The sequence below is a fragment of the Perissodus microlepis genome, chromosome 6 (genome assembly GCF_051167445.1).
Source record: "Perissodus microlepis isolate ML-2025 ecotype Zambia chromosome 6, ASM5116744v1, whole genome shotgun sequence".
NCBI lineage: Eukaryota > Metazoa > Chordata > Actinopteri > Cichliformes > Cichlidae > Perissodus > Perissodus microlepis.
Window position 1 is genome coordinate 10,081,038 of NC_140466.1, and position 20,816 is coordinate 10,101,853.

At 40.2% G+C, this 20,816-nt stretch overlaps 1 protein-coding gene across 1 annotated transcript; it reads left to right on the forward strand.

Moving 5' to 3' along the window:
• The first annotated feature begins 10,878 nt into the window (after positions 1–10,878).
• On the forward strand, positions 10,879–15,268 carry LOC146385084 (uncharacterized). The gene is made up of 4 exons (XM_084930656.1): positions 10,879–10,934; positions 12,085–12,468; positions 12,683–12,830; positions 14,409–15,268. Exons 2-4 carry the CDS (start codon positions 12,090–12,092, stop codon positions 14,512–14,514), a joined length of 633 nt encoding a protein of 210 aa, XP_084786782.1. The 5' UTR covers positions 10,879–10,934; positions 12,085–12,089; the 3' UTR covers positions 14,515–15,268.
• Positions 15,269–20,816: the final 5,548 nt, after the last annotated feature.

The following is a 20,816-nucleotide window of genomic DNA, read 5'->3' on the forward strand; positions in this document are numbered from 1 at the left end:
TTTACCTCCGATCAGTCCTAACAAGGCTTCTTTGTAACTCAGATGTGTGCATCAGTTTAATTGGTATACCAGTAAATCGTGCATTGACAGAAGTTCCCCTTTGCTTGGAATGCAAAGTGCAATTAAATGCGTTATTTTTTCTAATTAATTAATCACAATTAACGCATTAAATTTCCACCCTTAATTCAAACCCAGGGCCTTCATGCTATGAGGCAACAGCGCTAACCATCGTAGAACCATGCTGAGCTTCACTGCTTTAAAATCCTTCAATGTTCTCACTCACTCGAAAATGTTCACTGTAAGCTAAAAGTTGTTGGAAGAGATCGGAAGAGGTATAAAGCTAGTCTTACGAGATTCCCCACTCCTTTTTGAATGTGCCCGTAGTCACTATTGACACAGATTAGGATCAATGAGTTCCTTCAGCATGTCTCTACCCTGTTATCTTCCATCTCTGTCTTCTTTTGTCTTTTGTCAGAACACTTGCAATGCTTAACAAAATTATTAGACTACCACCCAGTGTAAGGGTTATGCCACAGCTGCGCACTGTAAGATGCCAAGTTAGTTATTTACTTCCATTCCTGATAAAAAAAAAACCCAATAGTTTCAGTGGTTTAATATAATGCTTGATTATAAGCATTATATTTGCATTTAAATTTGTTGAGCATTGTAAATGCTCACTGGGACAGAATAGGATGCACACATACAAAAGACAACATGGTTAAGTGCTGGTTTGTCAAACATTTTTAGGTCAGTGGCAAATAATTTATGTTCTCTATTAAGTTAAATTCAAACTATGTGATATTGGCGCTATAAATGGCAAGGGGGATTTGTGACAACAAGCATGAGAGGGAATGTTTAAAAGATGGTACCAAGACATGATATGAATGTTTGGAAATGGCGGCATTAACAAAAAGACAGGAGGTGGAGGTGGAGATGGCAGAATTTAAGATTCTGAGATTTCCTGGTGGAACAGGATTAGAAATTTGTGTATCACAGGGACAAGTGAGCAGCTTGGAGACATAGAAAAGCAAGGTTTAGATGTGTGCAGAGGAGGAATAGTGGATAAATTGGGCAAACAATAATAAAGATGGTGTTGCCATGCAGAAGCAAAGAATAAGACCTTAGAGAATATTTGTGGATGCAGTGAGAGGGAGAATGTTGGTGTGACAGAAGAGGATGCAACGGACAAGGTAGATGCAGATGACCTGCTCTACTGATTGCTAAAGAGAGCAGCCGAAGTTATATTAATAATAATAATGATAAGAGGAAAGGGTTTATGTTGAACCATGAAGGGATTTGAAGGAAAGTGTTGCATAAAACAAGCTAGCATGTAAGCTTTCAAATAGCAAGAGGTAATAAATGAATTAACTTCCAAAGTGAGACAATTTATCCTGTGAGCCACAAAGTTAAATTCATATTTTCATCTAAGTCATCAGAGATGTGGAAAATGGCTTCATTAAGGTTTGATTTGCTCATTTTCGAGCTCTCTGATAGGCCATTATTGGATGTATTGACCAATAGCTCTTCTTCTGCTCTTGCTCTTCACGAAGGCGGTCGCACTTTTCTCCTCTCCTCCTCCTCCTCTCCCTTAGCTTCCCTGCTTAGCCTCTTATGTCCTTGTCTAGTCTTGTGTTTTTTGTATTACTTTTCCCTGGAACATTCTCTCACAGTCTGTTCTCTAAAACCTAAAAGAGGAATTATGGATTGGATCAACTGGTCCCTAAATGCAATTGACACCCCTTTCTCAACGACAAGTTTGGGCTTGGGTGAACCTGAGTGCTGAAGATATCTACCTATTCGGAACCATGGTAACAGGGTTCTGGCTGATCGGAGCTGGCTTGGCCCTGACTTATTGAAGAATTAAGAAAGCAGAACCGGCTGTTCAAACCCCCACAAGGCTGCCCTCTGGGATTGGAACGATAGGAGAGGTGTGAGTTTCTCAAAATGGGCTCATTGAGTGCAGCACGGATAAGATCTTGGAGAGGCTACGGCTGCTGTGAATACTCAGAATAAGATCTCTGACTGCAGACTGGATACATCTCGTAAGAGCTAGCTCAGAATAACATCTCTGGGCGCAAATTGGATGACATCTCGGGGAGGCACACTGCCGTGAGTTCTCAGAAATCGGCTCCTTGAGCACAAGAAATGACAACATCACAGAACGCAAGTATGGCGAAGCTCGTGGCTCTCCAACGGGAGATTGAGAGACCAGTGTTGGACTGTAGAACTGCTTTGAAATTCATATGAGCTGTTCGCACTAAAGTAAAAACCACCATCACTTATGCGGATACCCCTTTGGCGCCAGCTGCGGTCTCAAGGCTGGAGCTGAACACACTGATAACGACTGTGTTTAGTCTGTTCCTTCCCATTCCATGCAAGGCCACCTGGGTTGGCTGGAAGACTGTTTACTTAGCCTAGCAGGGCGAAGGACACTGTCTCAGCTGAACTCTGGACACACACACACATACATATACACTGATATGCACACACTCATCCCCCCTCCCTTTCCAAATGCCTTCAACGCTTATTCCCTTCCGATGCTGACGGTGGATCAAGGAGACCAGCGCACGCAGGCCCGGATGTACTGTCTAATTCGGCTGTCTCTCACCCTTTACCCACCCCTGTTGCTTGTCATGTGTTTCTTTGGTGTATTAAGAGTTTTTTCATGTCCTATGTGCAGAGGTGTTTTTTTCTGTTCTCAAACTGATCTCCCTGTTGGAGCTCAGTCTGGGGGGAGTTATTTTTTTCTCCTTATCTTTCCTCGTGTGGTGCATTTTCCATTGTTATACCTCTCTGACCTGTCTTCCCCATGTGATGTTTTGTGTAATGTATGTATGGTCGGAGGGTAAGATGGCGCCGCCATTGCGTGCAATAGGTCGGCAGCCTTATGAAATTTCCCCTTGTGGGACTAATAAAGGTATATCAATCAATCAATCAATCAATACATACACACTGATAGTGGAGCCCTGTCATGCATCCATACTTGCTGTAGTCTGTACTGAGTGTATGTTAAATGAGCTCACCTCAGTTTTTTCATTTGTTACTTATAATGGATATTAGTGAATTTTTTTTTGTGTTAAGATTTATACTTGTTATACTTATTGTCTCCTAAATTGCTAATGTGCAGAGCGGCTAGTCACATTAGTAAGCTAACCACCACATGGTTTGTGCATCCATTGTATACACCAAGAGATATGTAAATATGTTCATACTCTATAAATACAGTTTACATGTGAATGTTCTGTTAAATAACAGAGTATATTGTTGTAGGTATGAAGTTAAAACTTTACATTTAGGTTCATATGCATTTATAGTAGAGCTATAGAGTTTTTTTTATTGTCATTTGCTGTCCTCTAGTGACTTGTTTAGAGTAAAACGAACTGGGAATTTTTTTTGTATAGCAACCGTCCTACTTTCTATCTCAGTGATGCCTGCAGCAAGAGGGAGTGTCTAAAGTAGGGTGACCATATTTTGATTTCCAAAAAAAGAGGACACTTGGTTCAGTCATGAAAAACTTTAATAATACTGTTTGTTTAAAGACATTTTTAACATATTTAAATGATGTCATCTCTGTGTGGTTAATGAATGGGAAAATTAAAAATGTCATATAGACTTTTACAAGTCAACAAGTGGAAAAAAAAACCTTAAAAACCTCTGTAATTAAATTATGGTATGGAAATAATGGCTCATCTGTATAAGAAAAATGACCAGTGAGCAGTGAGGTATTGTGCAATGGTTTCTGCATTCTTATTTGGGGTGTTTCTAACCCCAGTTCATTTTGTTTGCACGCAGGGGCGGTCCTAGCCTGTTTGGTGCCCTTCGGTGAACACTGCCTCTGCCCCCCCCCCCCATACTGAATTTAAGCGGATAAATGTTTTATATAGAGAGAGTATACAAATGATGCAAATGGCTAACAAACAGCCATTATATTTCATCATACATTGAGAATAGCAGACAAATCAGCAATACAACTCTTCCAAATAATGGCTAATTAATATCGTGCTGAACACAGTCCAAAAGATTCAATAAGCCACATCTGTCATGGAAACATCTGTCACAGGCTGTGTGGCAAACGGGAATTGGATTCAAACACAAACTCACGGGAACGGAACTTAAACTCAAAAGCACAGCTTTATTGCTGGGAAACAGGCAATACAACAACAGGAAACTAAACTGGGGAAAACTAATTATAATATGCACAAGGAGACACAGAGAGAATCACACACAGCTATGAGGGACGACGCAACACGGAATGGGGGAGACTCGGGCATAAATACCCAGAAGGTAACGAGGAAAGTGGAAGCACACGGGGAACACAGCTGGGGATAATTACACGTGACAGGACAGGAAAGACACAGAAACTGAAAATGCTAACACCAGACACAAACCTTAAATGCAAAACAGGAGGTACACAGAGGCAACCTGGAGGGAGAGAGAGAACAAGGAGCAGCACACGGAACTAACATCCCAATATAAACACAGTTACACAAAGGGAGACACAGAGGGCAGCTATACGAGGGAACCCTATTAAATACACAGGGAACCAAACAGAATACAAGAAACTCAAACTAGGACACTAGGCTCTGAATAAACTAGGGTAACAAAGAAAACTTAGAACATAAATTTATAATACTAAAACACTGAGGCACAAGAAACTCAAAACACTGGGTCTAAAGACCCAGGAGGACCCTGACAACATCAGTGTCTACTGTCTATCTGCTGTTTACTATCATGGCCAAGTGGCTCACAAAGGTAAACAGAAGTTTTCCCAAACCCTACTAATGAATGTTATCTTTTTTCAGGACACATCTGCTTACCGGTATCTTTTGCTTGTTTCTCCTCTTCATTTCTGTTTTTTTCTAAACTGAGGACCTGATGGCTTTGACCTTTTGTTGTCCATCTTCCATCAGTAATTGCACTCTAGTATCAACCCCATCCCCCAAGAGAATCACCACAACATAAACTAACAGACTAATAGACCTACACATTGTTTTTTTCTGGGCTTTCACACAGCCCAGGAAAAATAATTAATACATAATGGGCTTGGGTTGACAGCATTATGAATAAAATGTGCACTATTTGGAAGCAGCCCGCCCCCTCCCCTTTCGGCTGTTTGTGAGACCTCAGCACAGCAGCAGCAGCGAGCAGGCACACCGGGGGCCAAAGTCATCGCGCTGACTTTGGGTTAAAAAATGTAATCGTATAATCGTAACGACGGCGTTAACGTTGACAGTTCTAGTTTGTTGGTTTGTTTTTATTTTGTTTTTTTGCGAGCTGGTTATTAGAAGCCGCTCCAGCCAGCCAGAGAATCCCCCGCCGTCCCGCCCCTCTCCTCCTTGTTTGTGGCAAGCAGCAGGCGCACCTCGCAAACGAAGGGCGCCTTTGCTTCCCGCAAATGGGCAATAGAAAACCGATCGGTGCCCATGCAATCCCCAAAATGCGCTGGCGTGATGTCGGGGCAGCGTGGGTGCGAGCGACATTTTTTTTTTTTTTGCCACCCCACCGATATATCAAAAACCGATACTGTTTGCACGCCACTATTCTTCCAGTCAAAGTACTGAATTATGATTGGGAATATTTTCTCTGCTCCATGGTTACTTCCGTCTGTAGAAACGCGACAGTACTGGATTTCATTACGAGTGACTTTACTGAATGTGGCGCTATCACACCATTGACAGGAGCTTCAGTCTTGGTGCGCGCACTGCTGAACTTTTTAGCTGTGTTAGAGTCTGTAAATGCTTTTTTAAGCAATACACTAGTGCAATTCATGGATCTGTAGATATTGTGATGCTTCACAGTATGAATTGCCAGTGCAATCTGCTGCAGATACCGCAGCATCCTCGTTTTCCCAGGTGTAACAAAGAACTCAGTCAACTTACTAGATTAATTTTCATACAGCCTTTTTTTGTTTTTCTGTGTCCACGTGAGCAACAAGATCTCCGGCACCTTTGTTAGACACACAAATGTATGTGCCAGCTCTGAACACGGTGCACTCAGCCTCCAATTTATTTCGACCGGGACGGTACGAGGGAAATTTCTTTTGCAGTTCGTCTGAAAAGATGCACTTGCTCTTTGACATCTTTGAAACATCACCAGGCACACTGCTGCGCGCTGTCTGTCCCGTCTGTGAGCGCAGAACATATGGGTTCTCCACAGGCCTACAGAAAAACCCGGACATTTTCATCAATCTTGAAAATCCCCCCGGACGCCCCGGACAGAACGTGAAAAGTGGAGACGTCCGAGGAAAAGAGAACGGCTGATCACCTTAGTCTAAAGGAGCCAGGAGATTTACAAGACCATATGTAATTCCAAGCTTTAGTAACCTTATTTTTCAAATTGAGATTCATATATAATATAGATAAATCATTTTTATAGTTAAAATGATTAAAATATATATATTTTTGCAGGCAATTAAAAATATACATCAGCCAGTAAAACTTTGGCCACTGAGCCGATACTGTTAGGCTGGACATTTAATTATTATTAACATTAATTATAAACATGATTGATTAACATCAATCTAATCAGAACGTTTGTTATCTGCAAGTTGCATTAACACACAGGCCAAACCTCACTTCTGAGAATGTTGATATTCTTGCTTTTCTTCATTGCAGCCACATTCCCCTTTAAACACACATACTTACTCATTCACCAGGACCCTGTACACACACACACACACACACATACTCATGAATGCACACCAAATGTATCTTATCCGGGAGATATAATGATACAACATTTTAAGAAAATATTTTCTTCAAAATATGTTATTTTATTATGACTTTTTTTTTTCGATACATGTAGCTGTAATCAGTTGAACCATTAAAAACATTGCAATATCTAAAAGAGAAACCAATGAGCATTTTATTTTAAAAGACTAAACTTTTTTTTTCTCTTTTGAAGATGTATTAGTGCTCATTAATAACTTAAAAGTATTATTTTTGTCATCTAATTACTTGATTAATCATTGAATTATCAATAGAATAATCAGTGTTGTATTTGAAATGGAAGGAGGAAAGACAATGTAAAAGAAGAACAACGTGAAGAAGACTTTCCCTCATAGTCAGAGCCCCCTCAAATTTCAAGACAAAAATCTCCCTCTGGAGAGGGTGTGGTGTGCCTTCGCCTCTCCCACCAGGGCGTAACTGGACTTTACTTCCCCGCCTCTGAACCCACCCTCAAGACACACCTGTGGCTCACTCATGCTGATTCTGCTCTGGCTTCTCATCACGAGTATTATTCCTGGCAGACTACTTAAGATGGCAGGAGATGTTGCTTCCTCGCTGGATCGTCGCACTACCTAGCGTTGGTGTAGCCTAGCCTCTTAGTATCTTTTGTGATTTCCCAGAGTTTCCTCCTAACGTGGTTTTCCTTTGTGTACAGGCCTACTGGATTCCCTGCCCGTCTCTCCTGCTGCATGAATTCCTGTGGACGTGTGTGAGTGAGCATGAGCATTCTGGATCGGACTGCCTGAGTGAGTCGCGGACTGTGTAAAAGAGGAGCGTGTGTGTGCCTGCCCTGGACCTTCCCTCACCTTCGGACACCTCCCCCCCGGAGCCCCGTGTTGCCTGTTTACCAGTTCCACTGTATATATGTATATATCTTCACTTGGTGACACATTGTAAATAAATCCTTCTCCATCTCTCTAAACTTCAGAGTCCTGCGAGTGAGTCCTCTGCCTAACAGACTGTGACAGTTAACACCCAGGAGGTCACTATACCAAAAAGCATTTAAACACATACAAGATTTAAATAAGGCAATGGCGACAATGAAACACAGGTCACTGAAGTGTTGCTACCCACATCATAGTTAAATGCAATCTGGACCCAAGCAGCAGAAACTGTCAGCAAATAAATATGATAAGAGCGGATAATGTTTATACCACTGATAATAACAAGATAATTTCACTTGAGAGAGGGTATCCTTCTGACATGTAATTGGTGCCAGCAGACCCTTTATACTTATGCATACTGGATCACTTATCTGCCAACCTGCTGCCAGGCCAAACAGATCAAACCTGTGCCCCACTCACTGGCCTTTGGTGAGAAGCAGCAGGCTGGATTGGGTATCTTGGTATTCCTCGACTTGCTGCCTGTACGTTGGGGGTTTTCCGGTGGACGAGAGGGTTTGTTCCCTGCAGACAACGGTCGTCACTGTTGTCTGTGCTTACAATTTAGAGTACCTGGCCTTCTTGGAATCACCGGGTGGGGACTCTATCATTCTTCTTGGAGACTTCGATGCTCATGTGGGCAATGACAGTGAGACGTGGAGGGGCATGACTGGGAGTAACAGCCTGCCAGATCTGAATCCGAGCAGTGTTACTGGACTTCTGTGTAAACCACAGTTTGTCCATAACAAACACCATGTTCGAACATGAGGGTGTCCATAACATACTAGGTCATAAGTTAATGATTGATTTTGACACTCAGGTGAACAGAGATGCTGAGCTGTCAACTAATCACCACCTGGTGGTGAGTTGGATCAGGTGGCGGGGGAGGATGCTGGACAGACCAGGCTCGCATAAAAGTAAGGTCAGGATACACTTGGAAAGCCTGGCAGAGACCCTGGTCCGAAAGATCCATGTCCCTCAGAGTGTTCTGTGGGATGTGCTTTGGAAGTCTGTCCCATTGCTACAAGCCATTTGATCCATATATAACCATTTCAAAAGCTTGGTCCACATAGCTGGTAAGAACAGCTCTTTTACTCAGTGTGATTGTTTTTAATGTACTCTTAATTTGATCTGTTATTGTATATTTTACACATGTTTGTATGGGATATTGTATTTGTTTTAAATGTTATATACCTATGTGGTATGTGACTTTTGTTGCCATGATGCCAGGTCTCTCTTGGAAATGAGATTTTTAATCTCAATGAGATTTTTTACCTGGATAAATAAAGGATTAATAATAATAAGTCAAACTCATTCCCGGTGGGTGTTGGACTCTGCTAGGGCTGCCCTTTGTCACTGATTCTGTTCATAATTTTTATGGACAGAATTTCTAGGCATAGCCAAGTGGCGGAAGGCTTCCACTTGGGCAGTCTCAGACTCTTGTCTCTGCTTTTCACAGATGATCTGGTTCTGTTGGTTTCATCAGGCGGTGGACTCTAGCTTGCACTGGAATGGTTCGCAGCCGAGTGTGAAGCGGCGGGAATGAGACGGTCCATGGTCCTCAGATGGAAAAGATGAGGACTTCAACCACCTGGGAGGGGCTCAGAGTACCGCTACTCTTCCACAGTTGAGGTGGTTCGGGTGTTACGGGGTAGAAGTAGTTAATAAAGTTAATGCTTTATTCTGTCTTTCATAGGTTTGGCTTTATTATATGAATGTTTGTATATACTTTGCATACATTTATTTTAAGTTTTTTTTTTACTTCCTACCTACACGTTATTCAAAGCAACACACTGCTTACACTGCATAAAAAATGGGAGGTAAGGGCAATCAGGAGTCACAAAGCATGTACAGAAGTACCACAAGTATGAAGACCCTAGCAATTCATCAGCGCAACAAAATGGATAAGCTAGACACAATCCCAAGGAGATTGGTCCTGGAATGGTCTGTGGAACAGTCCGTGGAACTGGAAAGGGAAAGGGAGGGCTGGGTTCTCTGCTTAGGCTGTTGCCCCCACGACCCAGACTCAGATAAGTGAAAGAAAATGGATGGATGTCTGTTTTTTCCCTCATCACTGATTTATCCTTATTTAAGGACTTCACTGTCTTTCAATTACATTTTTAACCTTTGCATTCCATGCCCATTCAGGATTTATGTTACTTTTAATTTCTTTCTTCTTTACTTTGATTAAGTAAACATTCAGTGGTCAAAAATTACTTTAGTAAAAAAGATATGATAAAAAAATTCCTTACAGGCTTACTGATTTTGGGCTTCTATATGACTGCCATAAATTAAAGGAGTAAAAGTACTGACTGAATGATCTACGGCAAATTCCTGCTCATAGATAAACACAGATTTTAGATTACTTTCAGTAGAAGTTTCTTGGTTATTGTGGTTCACAAAATTTTGTTTAAAATTTCTTTTGAGTAACTAAAATGAAATTTTGACTCATAAAATTAAAACCAAACATGTGGTGGTTTGAGTTTTGGTATTTGAACATTTAGTTAAATTTGTCAACATAACAAGCATATAGGTGCTTTGTTGAATATGTTTATTAAAAAATGGGATGCAGTTAGATCCACAAACACATGGCAAAACATAGAAGAGCCACATCAACAGGATAAGACTCAACAGGACAAAACTGAGACACAGGACAAGACACTCTTTTGAGGATGCCAATGTTCACATTTTGGACCGAGAAGACAGATGGTTTGAAAGACGAGTCCATCTATGTCCACTGTGAATGACCGTTGTTGAACAGAGGTAGTGACTTATAACATCAGCTATCAACCACCTCTAATGCAGTCCTGACATACTGTCCCAGGTGCTTGAACCTCCACTCGCACCTTGCATTAGATGACCTCAATAGGTCACATGATAGAACGGGGCCGTCTCACAGTGGTTTCATCCTTATCTTCCACCAATGATAATGACCCACACCATTTCTCACCCCTTTGCTCATGTGATGGCGCTCATTATTAGTAATTGGTATCTTTAAAAGTTTCACTTCTCTCTATGAATGACAGATGAAATGTCTTCGCAAACTTAAAGAACTCCTTTTGCCTTCTTTTCTCAGGATCCTAAGATTACAGTGTTGAAGTACATCTCAGTATGTGCATGTGCGCACTAAAGCAAGACAATGACATTTAGAATTTTACAAAAACACTGACACACCTACCTAATCACCTGCCTATTCATAGTGTTGCTGCTCCACCTTCTTTTCGACGCAATGCAGTTGCATTTGTGTATTTAATACAGTCACTGTCACACTGAGAAAGAAGCAGGACCACACTGCCACCCATACACCTCTGACCGACTTATCAAGGTAAGAAGCATTTGATCTTTTCTCAGGTTAAGAAAAACATTCAATCATATAAGTGGAGAAAAAAAAGAGTAAGAAAAAATTAAGAAGCTATAATGTTAAAGCTATAAGCAGCATGTTTGTTGTTGGTAAAATGTCCCAAGCAAACCTTTTTTTTTTCTTCTATTTTATGAAACAAGGTTATAAAATTTCATTTAGGTCAGTTATAACACAGTCTTTTTTTTTAGTCAGTGGTACATCTTTGGGCCAGGTTTACGAAACTCAACAATAGGTGAAGGGTTTTTTGTTGTTGTTGTTTTTTTAAATAAAATCAAAAGGCAGGTGGCACAGTGATGAGGTGGTTACCATTGAGGTCTTTGGGGTGTTTCCTGTGTGGAGTTTGCATGCTCTCTTTGTGTTTGCATGGATTGTCTCTGGGCACTCCAGCTACTTCACACAGTCCAAAGATATGTGTGGGGTCAATTTTCAGTTGACTATGAAAAAAAAATTGGATCCACAGTCCATTGAAAGTTGCTTACTTTATCTTTCTGAATTCAAAAAGAGTCATCTGCCAGGTAATGAGCGAGTCAAAGTATTAAAGCTGAACCTTTGCAGCAGATAGTCGAAAATAAATAAATCAATAAAATTAAAAATGATCAATTACTGAATAAGACTCTACTTGAATGCAACATATTTCGAAAAGAACACTAACATTCACAGAACTGGTGGACAGGTCGAACAAGATTTGCATTTTTATCAGGGTATTTTTTTAAAAAAAGCACATGCAAATGAAGACAGAACCATAACAGATTTAACCAAACATATAAAACTCAAAGGCATTTAGTGATTTGATGCAGAGAAACAGGACTTTTAGTTATGTGAGAGCAGGTTCTACAATTTCCTGTAAAAATTTACAGTGCTACCAAACCTGCTCACTTGCATATGTTGAAAGAGTGTGATGTGATTCATTGCTTCAACCTGATAAGCAAGTTTTCAAACATTGGTGAGAAGGGATTCCAGGTTTCAGTCTCGACTTAAGCCCATTCCTCTTGACTTTGGTGGTTTAACTTTTTTTCACTTTGCTTCATTCAGAGAAAAAAAATGACTGAGGCGTTTTTGGATTTCAAAGCTTCACTGTAATTTCTATTTTCCTTATTTCTGTTTCTATAAAAAGACACAATGGAAAAGGGATTCCAAATCCCAGCACCACCATACCCTGGCCCCCCTCTGGACTACAATGCAGGAGTCTTCCAACAAGGTTACCAGCAAAGTGTCCAGCCTGTTGTCCAGCCTGTTGTCCAGCCTGTTGTCCAGCCTGTTGTCCAGCCTGTTATCCAGCCTGTTGTCCAGCCTGTTATCCAGCCTGTTGTCCAGCCTGTTGTCCAGCCTGTTATCCAGCCTGTTGTCCAGCCTGTTATCCAGCCTGTTGTCCAGCCTGTTGTCCAGCCTGTTATCCAGCCTGTTGTCCAGCCTGTTGTCCAGCCTGTTATCCAGCCTGTTGTCCAGCCTGTTGTCCAGCCTGTTATCCAGCCTGTTGTCCAGCCTGTTGTTCAGACAGGTGAGAAATTAGAGGTTACTAGTCATTTTGGTTGAGTATATTTAAATACTTAAATAAAGTGCTCTTAATTTATGATTCATTAATGTTACTTTAGTCTATGTGGTTGAAGGTTAAATCTGAATTTGGTGTCACAAAATTCCAGTTTTAGTGGAGTTTTAGTAAGGATGTATAATTATTAAAGTCATTTTTGGCTGTGTTTTGTTGTTTCTCGCAGTTAACCAAATGGTGGTGGTGCAGAATCTGCCAAAATGCGTTCCTGGACAGATGTCGTGCCCTTACTGCCACACCAATGTTATGACTAAAATTGAGTACAAAATCGGACCATACACCTGGATGGTTTGTGGCCTATTAGCACTCTTCTTGTGAGTCAAAACCCCACTATACTCACACATACACATGAAGAAATTTGAACACACTGCAAAACGTCATATAAGATTATTTTCTCAGCAACATTTAAGTAAATATCACAGTTTTTTGGTATTTGTGTGTGACCTGTTTCATCAAGTCATCATTATACCAGATGGCCTGATGAAGGTAGGACAGAAAATCTGTAGTTTATCAAACATTTTAACAAAATTTGATCAAAATATTGATTTAGTCTGCCTCACAGAATGAAGGTAGTTTAATGGTAGTTTAAATTAATCAACACCCTCAAGTGATAACTGTCAGAATCTAAACAAAGTAATCCAGGTCAAAAACACTAGGAAATCAAAATTCAACTAATCTTAAAGTAAAACAAAATGCAAGGTAAAACACAGCAAAGGGTAAGGGGGAAACTATATAACTATTAAATAAACAGAGTATAATGAGGGAACAGGCAAAAGGTGGGAGGAGCTGAAACCGCTCACAAATAATTAGACACAGGAAGTAGAACTAAATACAAAAAGCTAGGGACAAGATGTTGTCAAATGAAACAGGAATCAACTAACACTGACCTGGACAAAGACTTGTGGATTTGAAAGACAAAAGGCAAAAAACAGAGACAAAATAGACAAAATAGACACAATAAACACAACGGCTGCTCAGGAAAAAGCACAAAGACAAGACTAAGACATAAAAAAGAAGTTTCATAAGCAAGAAACCAGTAACCAGAAATATAGAAAACAAAACTCAAAAGCACCAGGAAATGCTGAACTCAGAACAAAATAATACAGAGAATGAGCTTAAATCATCTCTGAAATCCAAAAGATAAAACCGCAAGTCCACCACACTCAAAACTAACTCAAAACGCTGGGTCGAAGACCCAGGACCATGACAGAAAGTTAATAATTTTCTCAAAATGTAAATGATCACACTCACTGCTTTACTCACACTCTGGGTCATGTTGTAACATATGACATATAGTCTACAGTTAATCTAGAATGCTGCTGTGAGACACGGACCAGAAAGAGAGAGCATATTTGTCCCATATTAGCTTGTCTTTGAAGAATCCCTGTTAAATTGAAATTAATATTCTTCTCCTCATATACAAATTCTTAAATAATCAGACTCCGTCTTATCCGTCTTAAGACCTTATAGTACCATATTATCCCTATGTAGCACCTTGCTTTCACACTGCAGGCTTACTTGTGGGTCCTAGAGTTTTTAAAGATTTAATTGGCAGTTATCAGGCTGTTTCCACAAAACCAGTCCCAGAGTCAATTCGGAAGACCGACACTCTCTCTGCTTTTAAGATTAGACTCAAAACCTTTTTCTTTTTTTTTCGGATAAAGTTTATAGTTAGGACTGAATCAGGTGATCCTAAACCATACCTTATTTATACTGCAACATGCTCAGATTGCTGCAGGACAATGTGATACACTGGAGTTTGTGAGGCACTGAGCATTTCTTATTCACTCTCCTCTCTTCACTCCCCAAATTATTATTAATAGTCAATCTGTAGAATGAATGAGTTGATGGGCATATGATAACCGTTTTGATGCAATTCTTGTTCACAACAGGTGTTGGCCTTGCTGTTTCATACCGTTCTGCGTCAATGATTGCAAGGATGTGGAGCATTCCTGCCCCTCCTGCAGCGGCATTATCCACGTCCACAGGCGCATGTGAAGCAGAACTGCAGTGTATGTTCTACTGAAGCAACAGCAGCAGGGCATCTCTGTGCAAACAGACATCCTCTGTAACCCTGTGCTCATCCTGTATACCTGTTTCCATGTTTTAACTGTATATAAACTGAACATGCTGAATATGTAGCTATGTAGGAGAGCAGCAAAGGAACTTCCTTCCTTTCCTTTTAACTTAAGAAATCACCCTTTAAGAAATCACTTTATATAAATTTACTGTGAAAATATGAGTTAGTTATCAGGACTGTTTTTTTTCTTCTTTGTTTTGGTGACAGTGGTGTTGTCTCTGTATCAAATACCTCAACGTTAAAGTGAAGGAAAAAAGCCTTAAATGAACGCGTGTGGGTTTTTTAAAATAACATACCCACAAGTAAAATCAAATTTAGATGTTTTAGCGTTTAAAGCTATTCTTTGATTTTTCATTTAGATGACATATTGAATGTATTCATTTAAATTTCTGATGACAAGATTAAAATGTCAGTGCTGACTAATTAACATTAGTCAGTGTTTGCGACATTGTTCCATTTTTTTTTTACAAACACTGGAACCATATTTTCACATTTACATTAATAAATAAATTCACGTTTTTACCTTTTTTATAGTTTCTACCTACAACAATCATGTGATATGTTTTGATTTATCTGTTTATATTAAAAACCTTTACCGAAGTAACTGACTTGCTGCTTGTTAGATGTAATGATGATCTAGAAATGAAATTCAAATATTAATATAAAATAAATATAAAGGCATTTATCACTGAAGTGCAAAATTTATTGACTCTACAACTGACATTTGCAATGGGTTTTAAGTCAATAAAATTGTTACTGAAGTAAACAAGCAAGGATATGTTTAGATCAAAATGTAAGTTTTTGAATATGCAAACAATGCAAAATATTGTTTGTTAAATGAGCAAAATAGAGAAAAATAATTAGAAGAGCATAATCATTTGAGTGAGGCATACATTTTTTCATTAAAATTAAATTAATAGGGGTATATTTTCACATTGACACCTATCACAGAGTGAGAAGTGTCAAAATAAATTCATGGTATGGAATATAGTGCCTCCATCTGCTACATTCAAAATTGTTTTTTGTATACGTTTATATCCTTGCTTGTTTACATTTGTAGACCTCTTAAACTTTTCTTTGGTAGCCCAGAAAGAAGAGCATTACAATGATCAATCCGTGAAGACACAAATGCATGGACAAGAACCTCTGCGGTGTCGCTTGACAAAACTTGTCTGATTTTGGCTATGTTGCTCAAATGATAAAAGGCGGTCTTTGTTATCTCTTTTACGTGAGACTCGAAGAAGAGCACCATGTCGAACCACATGCCCAAGTTTTTTACCTTGTCCCTGCAATTTATGACACTGTCATCAATTTTCAAGATGAAATTTTGGGACAAGTGCTGAAATGTTTGTGGTCCAATGACCATCAACTCTGTTTTATCAGTATTTAGGAGCAAGAAATGATCTGATAACCAGCCCTTAACTGCAGATAGACAAGATTCTAGTTTAGAGACTTCAACACAATTTTCAATGGTTAGAGGAACATAAAGCTGCAGGTCATCAGCGTAACAATGAAAATTTACATTAAAAGAACATAAAAGAACACCAAGAGGCAGCAGATTCATAGAAAACAGCAATGGTCCAAGTACAGAGCCCTGAGGGACCCCATGCCTCACTGCACAGGTCTCGGGAGAGAGATCATTTTTAAAACTAACAGTCTGAGAGCTCCCAGACAGGTAAGATCTCAGCCATGATAAAACATTTCCTGTAACTCCAATAAAATGTTCAAGCCTATCCAATAAAATACAGTGATCCACTGTGTCAAACGCAGCACTTAGATCCAGCAGTAATGAAACTGAAGTGCGATCGTTGTCTGCATTTACCAGCAGATCATTTACCACTTCGACTGAAGCTGTTTCTGTGGAGTGATTTGGTCTAAAAGCAGACTGAAATGGTTCAAACAGATTGTTTGCTGACAAATGCTCAATGAGCTGCTTAAAAACCACTTTTTCGAAGACCTTAGACAAAAAAGACAGATGTGAGATGGGTCTATAGTTTGCGAAGATGTCAACATCCAGTCCAGGCTTTTTCAAGATTGGTACTACCACAGCTGATTTAAAACATTCATGAAAGACTCCAGTTGTCATTGGAGTATTTAAGAGAAACAGAATGTAGGGTCCTAATCCTGACCACAGTTCCTTTATAGCCCAGGCTGGTAGAGGATCCAAAGAACAGGTTGTACATCGAGCTGCTTTTACAACCTTAGTTAATCCAGACAGAGAAATAACCTTGAAGTCAGAGAACAGTTTATCAGCACCAACAGGTAAAGCAGCTGAGTAGTCTAATGTACAGCTCGAGGAGGGAGTAATCTGATTCCTAAGTGTTTCAGCCCTGTCTCTGAAAAACATAAGAAAGTCATGAGCTGTCAAATTAGAACAGCAGAGAGATGACTTACTCTCTGTAAGTTGCGACACTGTGTTGAATAAGAGTTTTGAGTTATGTTTATGACTCATGATGAGATTTGAGAAATAATTCGCTGCAGACATCGCTGATTGAAAAGAAGACATTGAGTCCTTCCAAGCCTGGAGAAATACTTCTAGTCTGGAAGATTGCCAGCGACGCTCTGCTTTTCTACAATTTCTTCTCAAATTCAAGAGCTCCTCATTCAACCAGGGCATAGGGTTCCTTTGTTGACATTTTAACTTCTTTACAGGTGCAACAGAGTCCAGTAGAAGAAGTGTATTATTAAGGTTCGCAGTCAAGGTGTCCACACATCAGGTAAATGTAATTTAACTCCAAGCAATGCTTCGGGGCTAATATGACGAGATGATCTGAGGGGCAATTTTCCCCTCTCAGAAGCTGAAGATTTAGGGATTAAAATATCAACTAAAATTACTGAGTGGTCTAAAATAGGTAAAACACAGTTTTCAGTTACCGATACATTCAGTCCGTAACCCAAGACAAGGTCTAGGGCAGGGGTCAGCAACCTTTAAGACCCAAAGAGCCATTTGGACCTGGTTTCCATGCAAAAGAAAACACTGGGAGCCGCAAATACTTTTTGACATCTAAAATGAAGATAACACTGTATATATTGTTTTTTACCTTTATGCTTTGTGTGAACAACTAAGGTGTGTTGCTTATGAAATCCATGAAGTGCTACAGAGAAAATTACATTTTATTTATGTAATTAACACATTTTGAACTCTTAAAGAAATATAACAAAAGGAACTAAAATGATCCATGTAGCAAACAAAAACACCCTTCATGGAAACGTCGGGTCTGCCGTGGCTTTTGGAGCCTTGACTTGACTTTTAAAAATAATTCGAAAAAAAAGCACTATGCTGCTAAAAAAACAAATAGATATTTGCAAAATTCTGCCTAAATATGTATTTTACCAGGTTAATGTGTGTGGCAGGGCGTCGTCTGCAGTGCCGCTGCTGGGGAGGCGGATGCACCTGAGCGGCACCCGCAATCACGCCTCGCCGCCTTAACGTCTGTGCTATCTATGCTGTTGTTGGTATGTGTTGGGCTGTGAGCTGAAAAGCTACAGCCGGCTGTATGCGTACAGCAACCGTGTGTGAAAAGTGGTCAATAAAGAGATGCTGAAAAGCATGTTCATGGAAACATCGTCGGGTCTGCCGTGGTATGTTTACCATGGGACTTCTGCTCCTGAACCTCTGCGCACAGCGTCTGCAAATCGGGGCTGTACGAAGTCCCTTTCATCTTTACGCAGGACTGTAAGCTGTCATCTGTGAGGCGTGAGCGGTGTTTGTTTTTAACAAAGTTCACGGTGGAGAACAGCTGCTGACATAATGTGGATCCGAAGATCCATAATTGGCCTACCTGGGGTTGAAAGTCTCGATAAATGCACGGCGTTTCGCCCGGTACACCGGCTTCCGCGAGTGTGACGCTTATTTTGAGCGATAAAAAAAAAATAAAATATGATTTTATTTTTATATGTCAATATCACAATAATCTTCCAATTTAGAACTACAAGTCAAAAAAAAGAACTAACATAAATAAAATACACTTCAGCTAAATACTTCTATTTTCCTAAACCACGCGGAGCCGCACTATAAGGACTAAAGAGCCGCATGCGGCTCCAGAGCCGCATGTTGCCGACCCCTAGTCTAGGGTGTGGCCCTGTGTGAAATTTGAGGAATCAATTACATTTAAGAAATCTTTGACCAGGGGTTTATCCTCACAACACAGATGAATATTAAAGTCCCCCACTATAAGAATCCTTTCATAGTGAGCGATAAAACATGTCAAGAAGTCTGAAAATTCCGAAAGAAACAAGTCGTTATATTTAGGTGGACGATAGATGATTATAATTAGAACCACGGGACAGCTTAAAGTCAGGAGTTGGGACTCAAATGAGGTAAAAACACCAGGACTTTGTATCTGTTTGCACTTAAAACAGTCAGTGACATCTGACGTAATGTCAGTATTTGACACAGTGGGTTTTGACAAAAGAGTATTTTCAGGAGGAGCTTTTAGTATCACCATTTAAACTCCTGCATACACACTATCCACCCATGTCAGGTACACTCCTAGTCTCCTGACTTTAACTCCACTTCACATATTTAAAATTCTTCAATCAACTTGTTAACAAGCAGGTAGTTAACATTTGATAAGCAGGATGATTTGATTATAGCTGCCAGTGCAGAGCTGCTGTTGTATAATATTAGTGCATTTTGAGTATGCTTAAAAGATCATTTCTATCTTTTCTAAATAATAACAGCATCAGTGATAATATAGTATATTATAGTTCTCTGTCCTTATTATAGTTTAATAAAAACTGAGTCCTTGCAGGTTCAATGCTGTCTTTTCATGTATGTTTTGATAGCAAATTACACTATTGATGGTCATGGTTTTATCATTAATAATTACAATGTAAATCTGGGTTTCCAGTCTTGTGTCCATCCATGCTTTCTTATGACTATATTTTTAAAGACAAAAATATTTTGCCTAATCAATGTACATTTTACGGCGTATATTGTAAGGATGCTGAAGATAACACATTATGTCATTCCCATAGGAGCCCCTATATGAAACATAATAACTAGGGTTCAGTGCGGCTCTGGACTGAGAAGAGTCGGACTGTTCAGACTGTTCTGTCATCGCTGGATTCGCCCTGTTGGACCTTATGGTTACCTGGACCTCCCAGCTGATCTTCCACCCGGTCGGTGCTGGGTGCGGTCCTCCAGAGGAGGCGCGAATCTCGGCAACCTTCGCCTGCTGCGGCGTTCTCCTACCAGTAACAGTGTGACCACTCTCCGTATGGCCTTATTAAATACAAGGTCACTGACGAATAAGACTTTTATTTTAAATGACCTTATTCTATCGTCGGGACTGGATTTCTTATTCCTGACGGAAACTTGGCTTCGCCCCGGCGAACTTTTTCCCTTCTCGGAGCTGCTCCCACCTGACTATGCTTTTATTAGCTCACCCCGGACCACTGGAAGAGGTGGAGGGCTAGCTTCAGTTTTTAAAAACAAACTTCGATGTAGGCAGCTGCCACCTGTTCTGTACCGCAGTTTCGAGGTGCAGTTATTGGAAGTGAACTACATCCCCTCCATCCTCTGCGCTGTGGTGTATCGTCCCCCGAAACTTATTAAGGATTTTCTTCCAGAATTTGCTGATCTACTGGGGAGCCTAGTGCCACGTTATGACCGTATATTAATTGTTGGTGACTTCAACATTCATGTTTGCTGTGAGGACAGTTCGCTAGCTAAGGATTTCCTCGCTCTTATTAGCACCCTCAATTTCACCCAGTGGGTAAGTGAACCAACTCACACTAAAGGTCATATACTTGATTTGGTACTATCTTATGGTCTGGATATTTGCATCACGGACATAGAGGACTCTGGGATTTCAGATCACTTTCCGGTTTTGTTTAATACTGTAGCGAGCGCTGTGGACTTGAACAGTGATGGTCCTGTGCGGCAATCGCGCACGATTAACTCCCAGTCAATCGCCCACTTCATTGATGCTTTCCTTGACTCTCCCCTGTCTGATGCTAACTGTAATGGGGTCTTATCAGCGGATGAGCTTGCTAACCTCTTTTATACTACATGCCTGACATCCTTAACTCTGTGGCACCTCTGAGAATTAAACGTGCCAAATCCTCACAACCCTGGCTAAATGATACTACTCGCGCCCTTAGGCGTGAATGTCGTCGTGCTGAAAGAAAATGGAGGAAAGACGAACTCCACGTCTCTCTGGACATCCTCCATAATTGTCTATCTAAGTATCAAAAGTCTGTTAAAGCTGCCAAA